General features: G+C 34.3%; 2 protein-coding genes across 2 annotated transcripts; one reads left to right on the forward strand and one right to left on the reverse strand.

The window, feature by feature from the left end:
- Positions 1-1,139: 1,139 nt before the first annotated feature.
- On the reverse strand, positions 1,140-22,057 carry LOC146165047 (uncharacterized). The gene is made up of 30 exons (XM_083381844.1): positions 21,881-22,057; positions 21,544-21,712; positions 21,196-21,383; positions 20,742-20,894; positions 20,257-20,403; positions 19,727-19,904; positions 18,848-18,971; positions 18,289-18,478; positions 17,565-17,816; positions 16,877-17,051; positions 16,409-16,547; positions 15,896-16,007; positions 15,085-15,293; positions 14,680-14,840; positions 14,175-14,316; positions 13,652-13,770; positions 13,320-13,483; positions 12,821-12,947; positions 12,492-12,626; positions 9,012-9,132; positions 7,632-7,745; positions 7,457-7,527; positions 6,745-6,905; positions 6,547-6,618; positions 6,202-6,258; positions 5,461-5,569; positions 4,657-4,779; positions 3,656-3,954; positions 2,565-2,786; positions 1,140-1,660 (listed from the first exon to the last, which is right to left on the reverse strand). The coding sequence occupies exons 1-30, from the start codon at positions 21,985-21,987 to the stop codon at positions 1,246-1,248; spliced, it is 4,755 nt and encodes a 1,584-aa protein (XP_083237970.1). The 5' UTR covers positions 21,988-22,057; the 3' UTR covers positions 1,140-1,245.
- Positions 10,026-11,823, forward strand: LOC146165048 (free fatty acid receptor 4-like). Its single transcript, XM_083382716.1, has 6 exons — positions 10,026-10,257; positions 10,468-10,639; positions 10,716-10,800; positions 11,045-11,225; positions 11,289-11,407; positions 11,581-11,823. The coding sequence occupies exons 1-6, from the start codon at positions 10,026-10,028 to the stop codon at positions 11,821-11,823; spliced, it is 1,032 nt and encodes a 343-aa protein (XP_083238842.1).
- Positions 22,058-22,199: the final 142 nt, after the last annotated feature.

Below are 22,199 nucleotides of genomic sequence, written 5' to 3' on the forward strand. Positions count from 1 at the left end.
CCAGACTGTTTCAAATGAAAGACCGGGGTTTCAACCCGGTAACAATATGGAGCAAAGATGTTGTCCTGGTCGTGGAAACCTGCCTGATCGACATAGTTTCTACTGTTTAAAAAGTATATTTAAAATCAGGAAAATAAGTTGTCTCGCTTCATATGATTACAATTGCAAATCGTACTTTTATGGTCTAACTCGGAATTTTTCCTCGTTTTATACGATTTGTGCATTTAGTCAAATTACATAGCTTTACTTTTATGTTTTCCATACCAGGATCATCGAGAATGTAAATCCCCTTGCTTTTTGCAGAAGAAAAACGGGATGCCGACGACGACGTTTCCTGTGAAGCTTGAGATGCCTGGAAAAACGACGAAAATGGACTCGGAGGGATGTCTTCTTGCTTGGCCTTCTTTGCCGTCCAATACCCACCGACAGTTTCCAAATTGCTCCCTGGTAGCCAAGTAGATCCTGACATAACCGCTCCGTCAAATAATTACACAGCTTCCGCAATTAAAATTATCTAAACAGTTCAGCAATTGAAAAAATTATCTAAACATGTGAAAATCATCTAAACAGTGTGAATAGTTCGAACAGGCTAGCAAAGACTTGCAATCAAATCTGCTATCTGAAAAAAAGAATGACAATAGTTCAATGTACATTGTTGATGCAACAATGTGTCGCTTAGCCAAACCTAATTCGCAGAAATTGCTTATTAATGGTGACAATATACGCCAGTCACGCAGCAGCTGTATTGAATTCCATCTATTGAACAAAAAAAACTAACTGAGGGCCGAATTTTTCCAGGGCCTAAGGCTGTAGCCTTATTAGCCTTATGGTTTTAATCCGGCCCTGCCTATGGTTAAAATCTTTACCTCGTTTAGGCTACGAAAGAGAATCAATACAAAGCTATCAAAACAAATGTGAAACAAGTACTTTTAATAGCCACTTTGCCGTTGTTTTAGTTGTTTTAACACGTGGGTCTGACATCCCAAGGGATTGACCTATAGACAGTGCCAATAAAAAGGTAACAAAAAATATATTTATTATGCAAAATACACGCAGCAAAATCAAGCAATCAAAAGCTTTGTATGTGTATAGCAATAGCGCAAAAACTGTGTAAATAAGAGCAATAACTAAAAGGCTATACAGGTCAGTTTCTACTTGCTTAAAAAAACAGCGAAAAACGCGTTAGATGGAAGAAATAGCTAGCTTGTGGTGTTAGGCGAACAAGTAACAAAAAAATACGCTTGTTTAAACTTGAAACGCGGTCGGAACGTAGTCGAAGCTCTTTCGATGCAGAACGGACACAAGGGAAGGATCACGAGCCGCGGCTGGCAAAAAGGCGGGCGAGCTTTCCCGGGCTGCCAAGGGCCTTCGCTGGTGATCACGCGCCGAGCGCATGTTCGGCATGCTTGAGCGGAGCTGGTTTGCATCATTTGAATCCAGCCGTCGCCTGTAGGAGGCGCTGTCGTGCAGAGCTGTGGCGTCCACGGAGCGAGCTGAAAGTGCGGCTCTACAGTCCTCGTCGTCGTATTTGGCCAGAGTGCGCATAAGCTGCTGGTGCTGGCTCGGAAAGCGGCTTTTCAGCAAGCCCTCTTCTAGCTTGGAAGGGCTAGGGGCACGCGCTTTGCTCGTGGTGGGTAGGTCAGCCTTCATTAGCACGTACCTGAACGAGTATGGAAGTGCGGGGATTAGGTTGGTGGTGTAGCGCGGAAGCTTAAGAACTGGTGTACGACTGTACGGTACTGTTTTTAAACTTTGTTTTAGTGGGGTTTGACAACATTTTTGACACCTCGCTCAAAACCAAAGTTCTACTTTAATGTTATTCATAAAACGGAATCATAATTTCGCGCACTTCCGTACAAGGGCACCAATGGAAAAACCGATTCAAAGTTAAAGCCTAATATTTGAGGAAATATAAGTGTAATCGAGCTTAAATTTGATCACATTACAACAATTAGGTTTTACAATTGTCGTTTTGAAATGTTACGACAGAATCTTTCTTCAACGTCTAAAATGTATAGAGAGAATCACTTAGAGTAAATCAAACCCAGTGGTGTAATCAAATTCAGTGTTGTAAATGTAACAAACTTGTAATGACAAAAGTCAATGACCTTACTTAAATGCACCTTGTTTCAAAATGACTTGACTTGGCGGAATTCTTTCTGACAATGACTTGGCTTGACAAATGTCTTTTGGATAAATGACTTGGGTTGAAATAAATCGTTTATGTCCTTATGTTTGCACATGAAACAATTAGCTTGCTATATGTCGCGTTCTAGGTATTTCTAGTTCAGTTATTGCTCATAATCGTACTATTTAACAATTCAAATAGTTAATCGAGGCCCATTTATTTTATGACAAGGACGCCACTTGAAGTTGACTTGCTCTAAATACGACTTGACTGGGATTTGATATGGGCAACTGATGACTTGGACTTGGACTTGGCTTATCATTTATTCAAACAGACTTGACTTTGACTTAGGTTATGTTACAAATTACCAGACTGGGAATTTAATAATTTCGAAAACGTTTACAACAATAATCCAACTATATTTGTTAACAGGAACCTGGTTTTCCCTGGTATCGAAGTACTGGAACGCGGCCGGTCGACCAGCAGTTTCTTCGACACCGACACAGCCGGTCGGATCGTGGTGACCGAAGTGGGGTTAGGGGGTGCAGGGGTGCCGGCTGGGGCCATCAGGGCGTTGGATTCGGCCGTGCAGGGGCGTCCCTGGGACCCGCTGATGCTGCTGTCCCCGTCTGTGTCCGGGCTCGGTCGAAAGGAAAATCTGGCGTTTGTAAAATGTATAAAAGTAAAAATAGTATAAATGCCATGGTCAGCACAATAAAAAAATCGTTTGAAAAATGTTTTTTTAACTCCACTTTTGTAAAACACCTATATAACTTAAGCTATACATTAAAAAAATATAGGTTTTTTAAAGACTTTTTAATCCGCAAATCATTTCAAAGATTTTTAAAAAAGTAAAGACTTTGTGGCAACCCTGTTTTAAATTTTTGTTTCAAATGTTTTGATTTTTTTCGTTTTGCTGTTGTTATTTGTGAAACTATAAAGCAACTATAAAGAGGGCCGGTCTGTAACCTAGATATGCTGTTGTTCCCAAGCAGAGTTTATATTGAAAAGAAGTTCTAACTTATTTGTTTTAATCGAAGTTTCGGCTACCCATACAGGATACCTTCATCTGGGAATGCAAAAAAAAAACATAAAACGCACAGAAAATAGAGACAAAAACGTAAAATACAACAACTGAGTTGTGCGTCGTCGCCCTTTTTAATTTGCATTTTGTACGATAGTTTTTTATCATTGGGCAACTTTTTTGCCAAGTTCCACGACTGTTGTCAGATGCTCGCAATTCAAATGTTACATGGTATTGCGTCTTATTTATTTGGTCTGTTTAGCTTTCGTTCGTGATTTCAACTGCTATATAGAAATAGTCAACTTTTTTAGGAATTAATAGGGTCCTATATTCAAAAAAATGCCGTGATGATTTGCAAAGGCTAAACACAATAAAAGTATAAAGGCCGATTTTGTGTTTGGGCACATCTTTACAAGTTTTATCAAGTAAAAGCGTCACTGTCGTGTGTTTTCCTGTGCGGCCAAAGAAATCTAACAGTTGTAATAAAGGGAAATAAGTCTTACCTGTATTTTTTTAGCAGATCACTGTGGGATTTTCGCTCACCCCCAACATGGGTGCTTTGTCGCGACCCCGTCCGACCGAGGGTATCGGCGGCGCTTGGGGGTCGCGCGGCCGGCGGCGCCGATTCGGCCCTGGTCCCTGGAACCGGCGAAATGATGCCGCTGCGGGCCGGTTTGGGCGCCAGGGCGTCCGACGAAGGCAAGGCTTCTGATTGGCCGGTTAGTAGAGGCGAGCGCATCACGTGATCTGCTTGACGTGCGTGTTCTTCGTACCAGGCGAACGTGTCTTGGTACATCAGCTCCTATTTGTAGGAACATTAGGTTAAATTTTATGTTAGACAATATTGGATTACCAAGGTAATGTACCAGAACAGTGTTTGAGGCATTTCGTATTTTTTCTAATGTGTCTTGACTCTTGGTACGTTAGCTCCTGTATATATATATACAAACGATGCTATTTTTATTTTGTTTAAACATTGGTTTTTATAGTACTTTTTACCATGCGAAGGTGTCTTTCGTACCAGACGATCGTGTCTCCTACATTGTTTTAGATTTTATGTTTAACCCTATTAGATTTCTGAACCTTTTCCCAAGTGTCCGAGAACAGTGTTCCAGGTATTTGGCATTGTTTTTGAAAGGAAATACTAGTCGTACCAGGCGAGCGTGTCTTGGTTCATTAGCTTCAATTCAAGAAAACTGTTCCGGTTGTAATTTTGTTTACATTTTTTTAGGATATCTGTACAACCTTTTTTTTCTATCGACAACCAAGCTTTCGCACTTTGTATGGAGAGAGTTTTTGCAATAACAAATTTAAGTATTTTGGTACTTAAAGACAATCATAATCTGTCTAACAATTTTTTATTGTATTTGTCATGTGCTGAGATTCGCATTTTAACAGTCACAAGGTTCAAATGCACCAATCGAATAGTATACAAGTCTAAAGATTTCTTATGTACTTTAAAAATGCTTTCGAGTGTTTCAAAGCAATCGCAGAGAACACTTACCGGTCTATGCGAGAGAATCTTGTACTTGCGCTCGTGTTCAAGCACTGTGCGTTTATTTGCGGCCGCGAGGTGTCGCTGTTCCCTCTGTAGCTTCATCAATTGATATCGCTTCAGCATTCTCTCCTTAAACACGCGAAGAAAAAGTTTGTTTGCTTGTTAAATCTGATGATTATTCGGAAACAGTTACATCACCCAAACGGCCTGAAATCATTGACGTATAAACAGTAGGGCCAAATTTAACTCTTCGAACTTAAAAAAAAACACTATTTATTTTTTTGTTTTTGTGCAAGTCAATTTGAAGGTGTGCTTACATAGGACGAATGCCAAACTAAAGTAAACATTGCCAAGTTAAGTTCTGTTTTATAAGGGTATGTTTTTGGCGGATACTTAGTTTTACGTGGAAGTTTGTATATTTGTTTGACTATAACAGTTGCATTTAGTGTTTCAGGCCAGTGTTTATCTGACAGGATACAAGGTAATTAAAAAACTAAATTTCAATTTCAATTCTTTATAGTCATCCAAACTCTACTTAACTGAGAAACAAAATAAAAACAAACTAAATCTAAATCCCAGTTCTGTATAGTTATCTAAACGCTATTTTTACTCCATTCAAATTAGAAACAACCCAGTGTAGATTGTAAACAATTTTGTTTTCTACATAAGTGTTCGTTTGACGTAAAAGGCGTCGATAAAACACGTTTGCGCGCGGACAATTATTTTAATTCAGGTATCCAAGGTGAGATAACGGTAAATTCGTTTTTCTCGAAAGCAAACGAGCCAACGTGACAAAGCACGTTTTCCTACCTGCCAGCACTCGTCGAAACGCAGACCATCCTTCTTGTAAATTGCCTGGAGGTCGCAATTGACCACATTGGATTCCTTTTCCAGGTCTAAGTCCTCCGTTGAGGTTTGACTGTACAAAAAATAAGTTTTATTTCAATTCGAAAAACACCGCGGCTGTCCCTTTCCTAATAACGCGGTGTAATGACCTTAGTCAATGACTTGGCTTGAAATTGGTTTTAGGAAAAGTTTTCTTGCTGGGTACCCTATGCACGGATCTGTAATGTAGCTTGATAATTATTAATTATTGCCAAAGCCAAAAAGGTCGACATCATCTTAATAAAGACGTTTCGATACGCGCTTTGTGCTTCTTCCATGTTTGTTGCTTGTCAGTTTGCTTGTTAAATATTTACCTTTGTTTGGTGTTGGCTACGCCTAATATTGCTTAAAAAAAGTTGGTTCTGTTTACGCAAAGCGAAAAACTATGGTTTGAAAACACACTATGGTTTAAACTGCCCGGTGTTAATGCCCAAATGTCAGTGGTTTACCAAAACAATATATCTGTTTTACCTATTATTCTGATTTTACTTCAACAACTCGTGCATTGTGATTAACTATTTTGCTGAATGTTTTTCAAAATGTTCCCATTAGATTTTAAAAAGCTGCTGTTTCGAAGTGCCCTAATATTAAGTGTTGTCATGGCAAATCAAAGTTATACTGTGTCTATATAACCGCACGTCTTTGAGAAATTGTTAATATTCTTACCTGCCTCGCCGCCGTGAAAATCGATCGTAACCAAACAAAGAAGTTCCACCAATTTCACTGTAAAGCAATAAAACAACATTGACATTTTGACGTGTGAATAACAATGAATTTGTTGAATCGACAACTTATTTTCAATATGGGCAGCCCTAGACAAAGTTTGTTGCCAAAGTCAGTTAATTTACCTTAACCCAGTGCTTTTGAGAAAACAAGCAGATTTAAAACAAATTACTAGGTCATTCTTATGTTGACCCCTAGCTGGTTGTACAAGAATGACAGCTAACTTTCACGACAAAAGCAAAGAAACATGTACGGTATTGCAAAATAGAAAGGGTACTTAGTTCTTACTCTTTCCCGCTTTGAAGAAATTTTTCCACCAGCATTTTTGCGAAATCGGCATTTGCAGCTTCATTCTTCTGCCTGTGAAGTAAAACAGTTTGGATTTTATACAAATTCGACTTGGAAACACGATCCAAACTGTAACTCTCAACTTAAACAACATTTGTATACGTTTGACTACGTGGCATTGTGACGCAATACACGTACTCTGTTTGTTTGAATCCGCCAGGACCTTTTGAATCTTCCAGTCCCTTTCCTTCACCTCCCTCGGACCTGTGGTCTTTTTGGGCGAATGTCTCGGGCCTTTTGTTGTAGGTCATCTGGACCTGGGTTACTGGGCCGCCCGCCTCACCCAAACCACGACCAGTCTGAAAAAATAATTAATTAATTTTGACTAAAAAAATTCGCCGCAAGGATGTTTCTTAGATGACCGGTGGTTCACAACGACTTATTCTGTCGGCTCGCCTATGCTGTATATTCCTCTTATGGAGCTGTAAAACAGTTAAAATGTTGTTTAATGTAATTCAAAACTAAATTTGATAAAATAATAAACTAAACGAAAATTTCAAATAGCTCACTACAGTTTTGTAAATAATTTTGATAAATTTTGACCTAACATTTAAATTTTGACAAAAATTTGACTTTTTTAAACAAGTCAAAAATAATCGCCCTAGTAGTAAGTCATGCTAACACAAAAGTGCCACCAAGCAACATTAAATGAATAAATAGGTAACTATTTAACAAACTTTGAAATTTCAATTTAATTTCTAATCATTTAATGTTATAAATAATTAAACTAGTGCAGAATGTAATACAAAATACCAAATGCAGAACTCTGTGATTGGGCAAAGTTTCAATTTTGTTTACACCAGTATTAAAAGTTAAAAGAACATCACAAATTCATATTCTTTGCTATTACCATTGTTCCTTGCTTCCCAGTTGTTGTAGTTGTTTTAGTATCACTTTCGACAAGCATTGGGCCTTCTGGTTCTAAAAAAATACAAAAGGCCAAATTTATTATGTTTTGTTAAACACACTGATCACATGTACTGTTTAACAAGTAAGTTTACAGCCCAATAATAGAACAACATTACCTTTTAGTTTAGTCGCTGAAGGAATTTTCCTTTCTGTTGCTGATTTAGACTTTCTGTGAAGTGAAGAACCCGATTTTCTGCTTTGAACTTTTGCCGATTTGTTTCTTTGTGAACCTGAATTAGGCTCTTTGGGTTAAGCTTCTTGTTACAATAAAGAATAATTTAAATTTACAATGATAAATATTTTTTATTACACCCAAGTAAGGTCAAATTTTAAGTCAGGGTTTTTTTATTCCTACTGGAGTAGCAAAACAAATAAACATATATATATATATATATAATTTTCTATGATCTACAACTTCTATCTTGGTAATTTTGTGTAATCCTTGAACTAATTTGTCCAAAACTGTGATCAATAGTAATATGACTTAACATAATAATAAAACTGTATAAAATCAATGTAGGTGAAACTGACCTTTTTAAATCTCACTTATTGACTTTAAGTTTATTTAATTGTTGTTACAAACGTTGTAACTATGGTGCGAAAATATTTAATCAATAGATATTCTTTGAAAACGTCAAAAATTTGATTTATTAAACCAATATTAATTTCTTTAAAAAAAGGTTAACTAACAAAACTCCTAATATTTTCTCATAATTCTAAAACCGGATAAAAAACATTCTTTAAAAACGTTTTAAAGAAAACATATCAACATGAATAGACATTGTTATGCACTAAACATACCACAATATAAATATAATAAAAATAACAGTATGTACTTTGTAACCCTGTTCCAGACTATGACAATAAACTAAACTAAAGTGTATTTTATAGATTCGTACACATTAACCTCCTTTCCTTAAACAAATACAGCCCATACAATTTCATTCAACACAGACTGGCTTTAACATGGCTAGGGTCCTGTTTATATATAAACAGAGATTAGTCTGGTTGTTTAATGAGGAATGTATGGGGTCTCCTGTTTGCTGGGTAGTGACAAAACTCTATTCCACTAAACCTCCATTCAGTTCACAAACCCGCATGTCATTCAGGCATTATATTTGTTGCCTTAAACAGACCTTTCTTATAGCAGTATGTTCCAGCAAAGCGGCATTCAACAATAGAATATGTCGATACTAGAATAACTCTCAAGTTTCATCTGAGGTAGTGTCGTAGCACATAATGACACCACATTACAATGTAAACAACATAAACCCTTTGTTTGGCCACACAAGAAAAATCACCCTTTCACCGAATGTCGAGTATCTTTATTTGTTGTAAGTGCTCCTTGAGATTAAGGGTCTAGCTCTGTTTTTTAAAGTTTTTTTGAAAACTAAGGGTTAGCAATTTCAAGGCAAACAATACACTTTTTTTTTTTTTTTTAGTTTATTTTAGTTTAAGTGGAATTTTAAAATAATAAAAAAAAGCTACTGACTTACCTGGAAATTTTAATTTAGGTTGTTTTGAAATGTTTTCAGCAGTAAGCACTTCACTTTCAATCTTTCGTTGATCATGTCTGGTTGGAATTGATGGACCCTTTCCAAATGGTATTTCTTTACCCTACACAATACACATATGCTCAATTAAAAAATTAAAACAAAGCTTTTAAACTGTCTACCAGCGTACCCTAATTCCTGTAATTTTTCCTGGCACTGGAACATAAGTTAGCTTCTTGCTAAAAAGAGGCCAAGTGATATTAAGGTAGCAATTTGAAGGATATGGCTTCTTCTGTGCTGGTCTTGTCCCCATCTTCACATTTCATTCAAACAAGTCTGGTACTGGCAACCACCAGTGAATGTAGCGAAGGAGGCAAATTGACTTTTCAGAAAGCCTCTATAAAAACAAGGCAACACAAGCGAGGCAATTTTTTTCCGGCAACACTCCGAATTGTTTTGAGAGCCCCCTTCACAGCTGTATTGCTTGTGGCCACACTTCACACAGGAAAGACAAAGGCAATACATCATTCAGCTAGTCAAAACCTACTGCTGGTTGGTGGCAGTCAAACTGGGCACAGCTTTCAAATAGCTTACTTCGTGCCTATCTATTCAAGAGCACAAGTTGTCAAAACAAATATTATTTGGGGACAATAGGCACAATGAAATACTTTTGAAAAGAGATTTTGGTAATTAAAATCTTCCATTGGATTTAGAGTAAAATTGCTTTAAAACAATACAAACAACTTGAAAGAAATTGGTTAACAAAACGCAAACACAATAATACTTTAATCAATATTTCCTTGTCAATCTCAATACATTTTAGGAAATACTCGTGATATTATAATTATTCACCCAGTTTTAATCAATATTTTGGAGCCAGCGTAAAATATATCTAGAAACACGATACATGGTTTAGTCAATGATTCACTCAACACTATCTCAAGAAATTCAACAACAACCCAACAATAAAACATTCTGAGCAATATTTTGTCTTGAGATGGTAGTAGCACTACAAGCATGGCTGACTGTTCATATGTTTCCGTTACAAATGGCGTGAAAAATATGACAGTATTCACTTGGTTTATGTACTTGGACATGAATCCACCAGTCTACAGAGACATGGTTGCTACTGTTGAACTTGCTGTGTTATGCTGTGTATCTGGCTCAGCATTGATGATCAATATTGCTATACTACTTATTACAGCAGCAGACAAGACCCTAAGAAATTACAGGACACATTACTATATTGGTAAGAACAATTTTGCAGAAAGCACAACTTTTAAATACTTTAATACTTTGCCGTTTTCATCTTTGTCTATTGCCCATTATATATATGTAATTATAAAGGAAATATATTTATAAATTTTTCTATAGTATTTTATGTCTGTTTAAATTTTTTTATGAAACAGTTGCTAAAAAAAATAATGACGTAACATTTAAACTGTTTTGTTTTTTGCAGTTATTATGTCCCTGGTTAACATGCTGTTTGTTGGCATGTCACCAACAGCAGCATCAAGCAGACAAAATACAACTTGGACAAGGGGAAAAATTTGGTGCAAAATTTCTTTGTATTTACTCGCTATTGTGGGATCAACTTCAATTTGGATTCTGGCTTTCATTAGTATAGAAAGGTAAAAAATGTCTTAAATTATGACATTTTCCTTATGTAATTCAATATGATTAAAATGACTGTTGTTCGCATTTCAGGTACAGACATGTTTCCACATTTATCCACAAACGTACAACTAGGCAAAAAATGTCAATTTTGAGAATTATTTTTACAGTGGTGTTGGTTATATTGCTTTCATGTGTTGCATTTCTACCACTTGTAAACCTATTTGATGTGTATAAGATCTCTTATAATCAATGCGATGTGGAACCTAGAATGTCAAACAGTACTGATGTAAGTGTGCACAAAAAGCAACTATTCAGCTACCAGTCTCTATATATATACATTTTATTTAAAAATTGAAATAGACTTTTTTTTTAGTTTAATTATTTTATTATTCAATAATAAACATTCTTGTTATTTGCAGAGTTATGTTTGCACAATATTTTGGAAAAGTGGAGAAATATTGTATGCTTGGTTTAGCGTCATTGTGTTATTAATTTACATATTACCTTTGTGCCTGTTATGCTACAAATACCAAAAGATTTATGTCATTTTAAGGCTGATGAAAAGCAACACAAGACGTTGGCAACAATCAGAACACATAAGTCCGAAAATTGTCATATTAAAGTTTTAAAAACGAAAAAATCAATATTACTTTTGGTTTATAGAAAGGAAATTTGAAACTGTGGAAATGAGGGTGGTCAATACACTCCTTGTTCTTGTTGTATTTTATGTATTGATGTGGACACCAATTTTTATTACGATAAGTATCATTGTGGTAGCAGATGTAAGTTTACACATAAGTAACATTTTGCTTCTTAATTAAATTTCTTAGAATAGCTTTGTTATTGTTTTTGTATATGCGAAATAAATTTTTTTAAATGCGAATTTTTTAAAAATTAAAAAAATTTTGAGTTGTAATTTATCCTTGATTTAAAAATAAACATTATTTTTTTGCAGCACATCATGACATCATCAGCATTTTATTGGATATTTGTCATGACTCTTAGCAATGCTTTGGTCAGTCCATTGATTTATGCTGTGATGAACCGCCGTTTCAATGCGGCATTGCGCAACATTTTTTTAAAGGTCAAAAATAAATGTTCCTGTCGGAATTCAAGAAAGATTTCACCGATAGAAGAAAATAACAAAAAAGAGTTTGCCCAGCCAAGCAATATTCAAGTTATTGTAACTCCGCCATAAATGAGTTTTACGTTTGTGAAATATTCTAATGTCTTTGTTCTTGGCTATAAATAGAATACACAAATGTTCTTAAAAGTGTTTGGTGTGGTCTAATTCATAAAACTTGGTAAAAGTTGTTTTACCTAAAAGGTTTAGGATAACGTTCGGGTTAGAATACTTGACAAAAGGCATGTTGACTTACAAAATAATTCAGTTAATACAGTATAGTTGGGATTTTACTTAATTTATCTTATGTTCAACAGAATACAATAGTGTTTCAAATAAGGTAAGGCATTTTTCATGTTCAACAAGTGCAGATGCGAATTTGCATTCCATAATTTGTTCACAGTTTTACACAATAAATTGGAACATAGTGTTGTTTGTTGAAACTAAATCAGCAGAGGACAATAATGTATACAGCCTACACAGGCAAGGAGTTGGTAGCTATTTTACGGTCAGTAGTGACTCAGAATAGTACAGGAATCTTATAACAGACTATTTTTTTCTAGAAATGATATCTTGTTTTTTTGTAGAAATAATGTCTTCCAAAAAACAATTTTGATGGGTCTTATTAAGGCCATAGATTGTTCTATGTAAACTACTCTGTTACCCATTGACAAAGTAACTGTTTTCCAGGTAATAAACAAACTTCAATACAAGTCTCTAAAATTAGATAATAAATGTCTTACAGGAAAACCTATTGTCTGAATAGGTGGGGTTGAGACTTTTGCAACTTCAGGGGGTTTGTTCACGATAGCTGGGCTACTCTTTCTTCGTGGCTTTAAATTCACAGATGAATCCCTTCTTGTTTTCTTTTTAATGAACTGCATAGAAATAAATGAAATACACATAGTTGCTTGATATCTATCATCATAAGATACAAAAAATACCTAAGTATTGTTTATGAAACTAGAAAATAATTTGGCATTTATTGTGAGAAGAGTAAATTGTGAGTTGGGATACATTCATATGACAAAATAATTAATTAACAATTATGAAAGAAAAAGTCATGTTTTACCCTTGTAGAAGAACGTCTAGATTTTGATGGTTTCGGTTCTGCTTCTTTGGCGAGCTTTTGTGTAGCAATGACAGCTGTAACGGCAGCCTTCATCAGTGCTTTTGCATTAATTCGTCTTCCTGACAACCTACATAAATTAGAGGACATATAATACTCCACATTGTATGTCAGTATTTTTTTTCCAACATTGGTTTGTTGATGGCTGCGCTCTGATTTTATTTATTTGTACTCTTACAGGAACTGATGATGCCACTTTGGCGAAATATATTTTCCTTTAAACAAAACGTCTGATCCTGTTTTTACTCATGTTTTTAACTATGAGTTTTACTTGTTAATATACGCGTCAGCGGAGCAGTGATCGACTGGCTAAAACCTGCCGCCGATGGTTTTCGATTCTATAAAGATACACCCTATTGTTAAATATGTAAATTGGGATTTTTGGTAGGCAGATGTCAATCAGTAATATCAGCGCACAAGTTTTCAATAAAAATATTTTCACCTTGAAGAAGGTTGTTCCTCATGTTCAGGTTCCTCTGGTTCAGGTTCCTCCGGTTCAGGTTCCTCCGGTAAATCAAGAACTTCATTTTTCATCAGACTTACAGCCTTGGTAACATTCTTTGCCAGAGTAACTTGTTGGGCAACATGTAAAATAACCTCAGATTTCTGGAAACAATTAAATTTTATAACCGACAAAATTAGGTAATTTTCTATTATAAAAAAATTGTTTTAAACTATAGGTTTTAAAAGTTCTAAATTCCTCGTGGCTTGAAAAACAACAAAACTACATATGCTTTTTTTTCTAAACAACATATCCTGTTATAGTAAATTTACCCATATAACTGGATCATAAGTATCTTCAATTTCTGGTTCCTCTATAATTTCAACCTCGCTTTCACTTGATATTGATGGCGTTACAACAGGAGAAGTTCCAAATGTTGGTAGTTTAAAATCTTTAAAAGGTAAATTGAAATGATTGAATAACAAGGAAATTTAACATAACAGAGCATCTTTTCATTTCATCACTTTGCTTTAAATCAGACTGTGAAATTAAGTTGTACACAACTGATATTAAAATCACACATATTTTGTGATTTTTCTATTTTTTAACAATGCTGTGGCAGTAACCATTTCTGTAGTCATTATTTGTCTTAGAGGTTTTTAGTGCTGGGTTTGCATAGAAAATGTCAGGCAATTGTACGAAGATTTCACGATCAGAAGAAAATAACAAAGAGAATCTTTTTTTATTTTATAACTTTAAACAGTGCTGCAAAATTAGTTTCGAACAACCTGAGCACAACTGTTATCAAAACACACATATTTTGTGATTTTTTTATAACAATACTGTGGCTGTGACCTTTTCTGTAGTCATTATCCATCTTTGAGGTTTTTAGTGCTGGGTTTGCACTGAAAAATGCCAGGCAATTGTATGAAGAGGCTGGGGATAGGTAAACATCGGTCGGAGCATGTTCGGACAATGAGCTGCATGAGGATTTGTCCTGCATAGAAGAGTTTGCCAATTTCGGTTTGTGTTCTTGAGAAGAAAATTTTTCTGTGTTACTGCACAGAATATTCTTTTTTAAGCTTTTTTATGATAAAAACATATTAAACAGATTGTACCACAAGTATAATAAATGTACACAGTTTTTCCTGGAATTAAATACATAATAATTCGTCTGGTTAACAAATTGTTAGGTATAGAAGTAAAAAACAACCTTAAACAATCTTGTTCTTTTTATTCTCGTTTTAAATTTTAGCTTAATTTTTATTATAGATTCATGAAAATAGAACCCCATGTGGTTATCATATACACAGAAAGAAACTGTAATGATGCCAATGTAATGCAGCACATGAAGTAATACCTCTTCTTTTGCATTTTTAGCATCGGTTGCATACTTTCCCAAGTCCTCAACAGTAACAAACTTATATGGAACCAGGTATTTTTGCATGTCTAATGGCTCATCATCAAAATCATTATACTTTGAATCACGCTTGAAAGCTGGATCTTCATATATTTCAGATTCTACAAGGGTTGAATATGAAGAGCACAGTAAAATAAATTTAAAATGGGCAAAAAAAATGCTTCTAAAATGCACTGACCATGGAAGCAGATATACTGCTTTGTGAATTAAAGGCAAGCATATGAGTTCTAAATTGAAAAATTATGAGTGTGCAAATGACAACATGCTTAATTGAAGCTACTAATATATGATATGACATGCAGTTAAACAATGTTTTCGAATATTTAAAGGTACTGGGGACCATACCACAATCAATAGTTTCCATGCTGTCTTCTGTCATGCATCCAAGGTGCGAGGAAACAGTTTCGTGGTGTATGATAAAAACATGCCTTTTCCAGCCCACTAGCAAGTCACCGAGTGAATTAAGAAACACACAGGCGGAAAGCGATTCATCAAGAACCAACTCATTGAGCAGGGTTTTTTCAAAATCCCAAATTTTTAAAGTGCCATCCAAGCTTTATGAAGAGTTTGGTGAAAATGAAATATTATTTGCGTGCAGATTAGTATTGCTTATCAGTAGAGATGTCCAACATAAGGGAGATGATTCTGAATACCAAGTGCTATAATCTCTACCCTTATCCAAATACCAAATTTATATTGGAATTTAAGCCATGAATGGTGATCCAATGCAATGATTTCGTCATTGAAAGGTAAATTTATTAAAAAATAGTAGGTTAAAAACTGGATGTAACTAAACGTCTTAATGCTAAGGAAATTTTGGCCTAACGGAAAATTCTTTCACATTTTAAATTTACTTATTTTGTTTGCTTGGTCATAGTGAATTTAAAGTATTGGACATCTCTACTTATCAGTTACATGCAGCATGCAAATCAAGTTAACTAAGGAAAGCAACTAAGGCAAAGATCATCTTTAATGATAATTATATAGATGAAATGCAAAATGATGATCCATGCTTATCAATTAAAGGATGACGGAAAAAAATAACTTCATTATTTATTGAATGAAAGAATGACATTGTAAAAAATTCATGCATTCCTGAAAATTGAGACATTTTTACACAATTTTGTTTACCATTGCTTGCACACAAAAAACAGACCTGCAGGAGCAAAAGATTTTTCTTCCGGTGCACTCTTTTATGTCAATAACTGGTGCCTTATGATCAAGCGCAGATATGTCCTTATTAAAAGATCCGTTTTCGAGTGTCATGCCTGAAGGCTGTATATTTATAACTTGGCCAGGGCTGTTTCCTATTTCACTTTGGCTTTCCATCTGGCTATCTGGAAAATATGAAAAAACATAAGGTAACAAACATAGCTCTCAATGGTACTGTGTGTCACTATTAAACATTGACATGATGTATTTTGCTCCTGTAAAAAAGCTATTGGCAAAAAATCCTGTAAAAACTATTGGCAAAAATAAAAATAAATGCCATAACATAAAGTAAACTTGTTCATTGATTAGGGTTGTCTGGTTGTCATCTGACTATAAAAACAATTGTAATCGAAAACATAAGCCTCTCTTCATAAAATTCAATAACAAAAGCTAAAAGCATCCCATTACATATCTATATAGTAAAGATTTAACGATCTGGTTAGAAGGCCTTACTTACTCCTGGAATTTAGTTTCTTCACTGTTAACTTGCCACTATGATGTCCCAAGACAAACAAGTCCATAAAGAATGAGTAGCACGTAAAGTCGGCTTCAAGGGTGAATTTGAAAAGCTGACACCAATCGGGTAGACCCCATATCTGCAAAAAACATTTACTGCATCAAAATAATATATATAAAATAAACTGCAAAAAAACATACAATTTTTTAATTTTGTTTTTAACAAAGCTGTTTGTATTAACATATATTTTAGAAGCGATTAATAATTATTTATCAACAATTTTTGTTTTGTTGAAAAACATTTACTGTTATTATACAATTTATGAAACACATATCGAATATTTATTTATTATAATAGAATTTGTTGAATATAATATACTTCGGTATTTTGCAATTATATGTGTTTTAAAAAAGGACAATGAAAGAGTCAGTGTTCTGTAACACGGCTTAATTTTTTACGGAATTTAACCTGAATAATCTTTTCAAGATGTGAGCATAGTGTGAGGATTTTGTCGGAGCCATGTTGTTGCTTTATGTCCTCCACCTCTCCGACACTTATGTTCATCTCGAAGTATTTGAAACCTCTTGTTTTCTCATCCATAAATAACAACTTGCCATTGGCAAGACCAAGTGCTAACAAGTTCCTGTTGGCAAATCAAAATATTAAAAACAAATATAAAAAGGTAGGTTAAATAACTGGCAGAAAAGTTATACATGGTCAGAAATATTTTTAGGGTCACAGCTGTCAACTAATTTGGTGATATAGAAATTTTCAATATGTACTTTCAGAAGATCCTATAGATTTTAGAACTATTTTTACATAAAGATTCCATAGAACTATTTTTACAAAAATTAAAGTAAGATAAAACAAATTTTTATAAATATTTTCCTAATTTATTGCATATTTTACAAATTATAATGTACATTTATACAATAAATAGATTATTCAATTAAAAAAATATACATGTTTGGCTCAAACTTTTCTTGTTATACACTAAATTTAATAAACTACATTCAAAATAAATGACATAATAAAGAGGTTTAAAACTTTTTCTAAAATTTCTAAGGAAAATTTCTAAGGAAATTTCTAAAATGGCAGGCACTCTGTTGCCAAACAGAAGAGTTGATAACTGAGGTAGCAATAAAAATTTACCAACCTAGACCTTGCCGTACATTTTCCAGACTCTCCATGAAATGCAAAACCCTTGGATGAAGAAACACAAAGCAATGATCTGCATTCACTGGCTTGTCCATCCGAGTATTCTGCGTGCTGTGGCCTGTTCATAACCTGCTTACCTAGCTTCATTCTAATTGGAGATTTGGATTTTGTTACAGTATTTGTATTTTCCTGATTGATTTGGCTGCTGTCATTGAGGCTTTGTATCTTTTCAACGTCCCACTCAGCAATTCTAAAAGAAATGAAAAATTAACTATTAGGAAATCTTAAAGGTAGGGTTACATAATTGACTAGCACAATGGTTCTAATCCAGGGGATCACGAGAGGTTGTTTGGAGGGTCGCCTTGTGCTATTTGCTAAGTGCGTAATTGACAAAAATGATCAATATAAACAAAAACAATCTGTCAAGAAATGTAAACATTTTTCCGAATTGCATATGATTGTGATATGGTAATGTGTAACATACAAAAAATGGGGGATCACATAGGTTTTCAAAAACTTTAAAAGGGGTCGCGAAAACAAAAAGGTTAAGAACCACTGGACTAGCAGGTCAACATATGAACAACATATGTTTACTCATTTGTTAGACTTAACCTAATTATAAAAATAAAATGACTTCAAAAGGGAAGTTGTTTTTAACTATTCATAGTTTTACTTTATTTCAGTTGGTGTTCTTTCTTTATAGGTAAAATTACACTTTGTACCTGCATGCTGGATCGGTTTTGGCTGTGTAAACCCATATCTTGCAGGGATTTATCAGTACAAAAAACAAGTTATTGTGTCTGCTGTATGTGACCGAAAACACAACATCTTCTAAAGATACAACCGGTGGAGGCAAAACGGTGCAGAGCACGTTGGATTCCGATGTCGTCTGTCTGAATAGTCGTATGCTTCCTGTTTTTCAAGGTAAAAAACAAAATATAATACAAAACACTACTTGGGATTGTGGTTGTAGGTGGGTAAAATAATTAAAAAAAAACAATTTAAAAGATACACGCTATGCTATTCATTGCTTACAATTTACAGTTGGCAGCCTTATCGGTTTTCGGCGTTTTACTGCGAATGCACTGGATTTAACAACTAAAAACTATAATGTGAAGTTCATCTTTAAAGGAATATGTAACATAATAATAGGACACAATTTGATGTGAGAAAGTCAAATAACAAAATATTAAAATCCTTTGTTTATCAAGAATTCAATAACATGTTGTGCTGATTTAGTTTTAAGCTCTAACCAAACTCAATAAAAAGTTTAATAATTACCATCATATCCAGTGGACAATATCCTGCTTGATTTGTTGTAATCTGAAACAGATTGCAGATTTGCCACGCTACATCTCATCTGTCCCCAGAAGTCAGCAATCGGGTTGAACTTATAAATAGCAATCTAAATCAAAGATCTGGAGTTAAATGAGAAAGCAAATTTAACTTTTCCATGAAAAAAATTTAAGTTTCCATTTATGTAATCAATTTGTGCCTTTGGTATAACATAGAGTCCAAAAGACTATGCCTTTGTATAGTATGGAAATGAGACGTGTTTCATAGTGGTATGGAAGAACATTAAGTTTAAGGGAAAAAAACAAAAAAGACATCTTGGAATTTTTAAGATTTTGTATCCCATTTCCATTATTAAATATGGTGGTGTAGCGCACGGCTATAATTTACCGACTAAGAGATTGTGTTCTAGTAACTTTTGTGATGTATTTGCTTATGCCACAGATTTATTGCCTACTCGCTCCAAAGTGCTAAGTACTAGTAGTTACTGGCTTGCATTATCTCTGTGCTGTCAACTCAGGGATTTGTGTACTTCTTACGACCGCTTTCCGCTTGTATGAAGGAACCACTTCTCAGTTAACGTGTTGTGCGGTTGACAGCGCTGTGCTGTTCACAGCGCTGTGTTGTTAACAGTGTTGATTGTCCGCCTTCTATAGTTTCAACTGGGTGTTTCGCTTATCAGATAATACAATTAATAATCACCAGAGGTATTGTGGTTGGCTTACGAGTTATACGCACGCAACCTTCAAGCAACCTTAAAACGAGAGTCAGAAACTTCAACTACTAATCTCGTGCCCCACAGTGGATCCCATTATTAAAGATGGTATAAAATGCTTTAACCGTAAAACTAGTGTTAGCGTATTTCACCTCTCGAACAGTTGCACACCACAGATTACCGCTTGGTGTGATTCCCATCCAGTCAATGCCATCACTGAACACATTATAGTTGTACAATTGCTCCAGCACTGTCAGAGACCAAACTTTTACTGTTCCGTCCAGTGAAGATGACATAACAAAACCGCTGGAATGTGGGTGGACCACAACACTGAGAACAGATAAGCAAGAAATTAGTATTTATTGTGAATTAATTTGGGAGATTGATGCACTGTTTTTATCCTCGTTTTTAGGAACTGAAACAGTTGCTCAAAGATTTTTAGCTGTTTGTCATAATTAGGCTACTTCTTTAATTACAGCAGAGAATTAGCAGTTAGTCATTATTTATTCAAGAAAAACTCTAAAGAAAACTGATTTCATCTAAATCTCTACATTTATAGAAATTTGTAGACCAGACCGATTCTTAAAATCATATGTTTATTATTAACAGCAACAAAGTCTAGCAAGGATTATAAAAAAAATATATTTTTTTAAATATTTTATTTTTACAAGGTAAATATTACCTAGTCACTGGCCTTGAATGTCCTCTAAATGTGCAAATGTGACCGCCAGTGCTGCTCCAAACTTTAATCTCTGAATCCATACTACCAGTTATTATCAGACGTCCCTTAAGCCAGTAAGCAATGCAAGACACAGGTCCATCATGAGCCCTACCATCATTGAGGTGATTAGGTGTTAGGATAAAACTATGAGTTCAAAACTCATTGTTCAAAAGTTTTCAGTGAATTTATTAAAAGGAGTATTTCTTGCAAAGCTGTGCCAAAAGTCATTCTTTTCAAAAGATTCATAAATGTGAGATATCTTTCTAACTATGTTCAAGTTATGTTGGATGCTTTACCTGTGGCTCCTCTATTTAAACTGTCCAGTTTAAAACATAAATAATCATAACAAGGGTCACATAATAAAACTTGCATTTTAGTTATTTACTTAGGCCTTACTTTTCATATTAAAGGTGTAATAAGACCCAGTTTAAATTTAATATATATACCTATTAAGTTGCCAAAGCAGTTTCATGTTTTCACAGTCATGTACATGAAATCCAACTTCGGAACAAAAAAACACCTGCTGAATTTCCTCCATTAAGTAAATGTTAGTGCACCAAGATCCACCAACTGTAGTGTGATGACCGCTTAGAATAAGGCTAAACAATAAAATATTTGTTTTTAAAAATGAAGTATTACGAAAACTATAAGTGATGTAAATAAAATAGTTTATTAAGTAAAATAACAAAAGCGTTAAGTGGTGTAGGTAACAAATCAGAAAAGAGTTAAAAAAATTTAAGATAGCAAAAACAATAAGTGATGTGGCTAACAACACAAGAAAGGCAAAATTTATAAAAAAAAATTAAGATTGCATAAAATATGAGTGGTGTTAATAGCAAGACAATTTAACTATATTATCGTTCATTTTATACATAATTTGCTATAATGCTAAATTTATACCTGTAATTAGCCATTGGTTTTATTTTATTGAATTTAGATGTAACCACTTGTTTATATTCCCAAACATTTGTTCCGCGAAGGCCGGTTGTTATAAGCTCATTTCTCTTAGAATTGAACACCATGTGCAAAATGGATCGAATATTCGGACTTTCTGCTTTGCAAATCACCTCAAAGTTTTTGTTGTAAACCTAAAAATTTTATTTTCTAAAACGCGTTGTAACACTCATTTAGTATAACCTACAAAAATGAATATGGACTGACTTTTTAAATATGCTAAATTACAGACAAAAAACTACACCAAGTTTTAAGTGATAATTTAGCAATAATTTATGTTCAAGTAACACTCACCTGCAGTGTAAAATCACTGCAAATTGCAAAATACACATTATGTTTTTCACAAAACACTATATTGCGCAAAAGCCGGTTCTGGTATTTTGGAAATGTAAGCTCTTGTGTAAAATTGAGAGACTTTTCCGGAGACCATGATGAAATACCACGGCCATCAACAATTATAAATCTACAAAAGAAAAAAATACTATAATTTAGACATGAATGGTAAATGAAATTATATGTATTGCAATAAAATCTGTTTTTACTAAATGGAAAGATTTCTTTGTTCCATGCAATGGACAAAAATTGGTAAGGTTACAATATATAAAATTAAAGTATATTATAATTAACTTACTTTTTTAGGAGTGAATTAAATGTTACACAGATAATATCTGTTTGCCTAGAGCTTTGAGTATGTTGACCTAAGGTTTGAAAACCAAATGCTGTAATTTCATTCCTCATTTTATAGCTGTGTCACGGTGTTTACTTGTTTTGTTAGTCAAATAAACAAACAAACGACTTGGAAATCTATTTTTACAATCTGTTGTTTTATCACAAACGGCATGTTGTTCGTTTCTATAAACGCGCATTCACTAAGCTACGCTTGACTGATCATCCGTAAATTTTTCATGGTTAACGCAACTGTTATGTAATTTTGAATGTTTATTTTCAAA

The sequence above is a fragment of the Ascidiella aspersa genome, chromosome 2, assembly GCF_963924565.1.
Source record: "Ascidiella aspersa chromosome 2, kaAscAspe10.2, whole genome shotgun sequence".
In the NCBI taxonomy this organism is placed as follows: domain Eukaryota; kingdom Metazoa; phylum Chordata; class Ascidiacea; order Phlebobranchia; family Ascidiidae; genus Ascidiella; species Ascidiella aspersa.

Bases quoted from the DNA above. Each gene is read 5' to 3' on its own strand.
- LOC146165048 (XM_083382716.1), top strand. From the start codon at position 10,026: ATGGCTGACTGTTCATATGTTTCCGTTACAAATGGCGTGAAAAATATG. The intron at 10,258-10,467 runs GTAAGAACAATT...TGTTTTTTGCAG, and splicing joins CAGGACACATTACTATATTG to TTATTATGTCCCTGGTTAAC. The intron at 10,640-10,715 runs GTAAAAAATGTC...TTCGCATTTCAG, and splicing joins GCTTTCATTAGTATAGAAAG to GTACAGACATGTTTCCACAT.
- LOC146165047 (XM_083381844.1), bottom strand. From the start codon at position 21,987: ATGAGGAATGAAATTACAGCATTTGGTTTTCAAACCTTAGGTCAACAT. The intron at 17,817-18,288 runs GTACAAAGTGTA...CATTTCTTTTAG, and splicing joins AAAACCGATCCAGCATGCAG to AATTGCTGAGTGGGACGTTG. The intron at 7,528-7,631 runs GTAATGTTGTTC...GTATTTTTTTAG, and splicing joins TTCAGCGACTAAACTAAAAG to AACCAGAAGGCCCAATGCTT.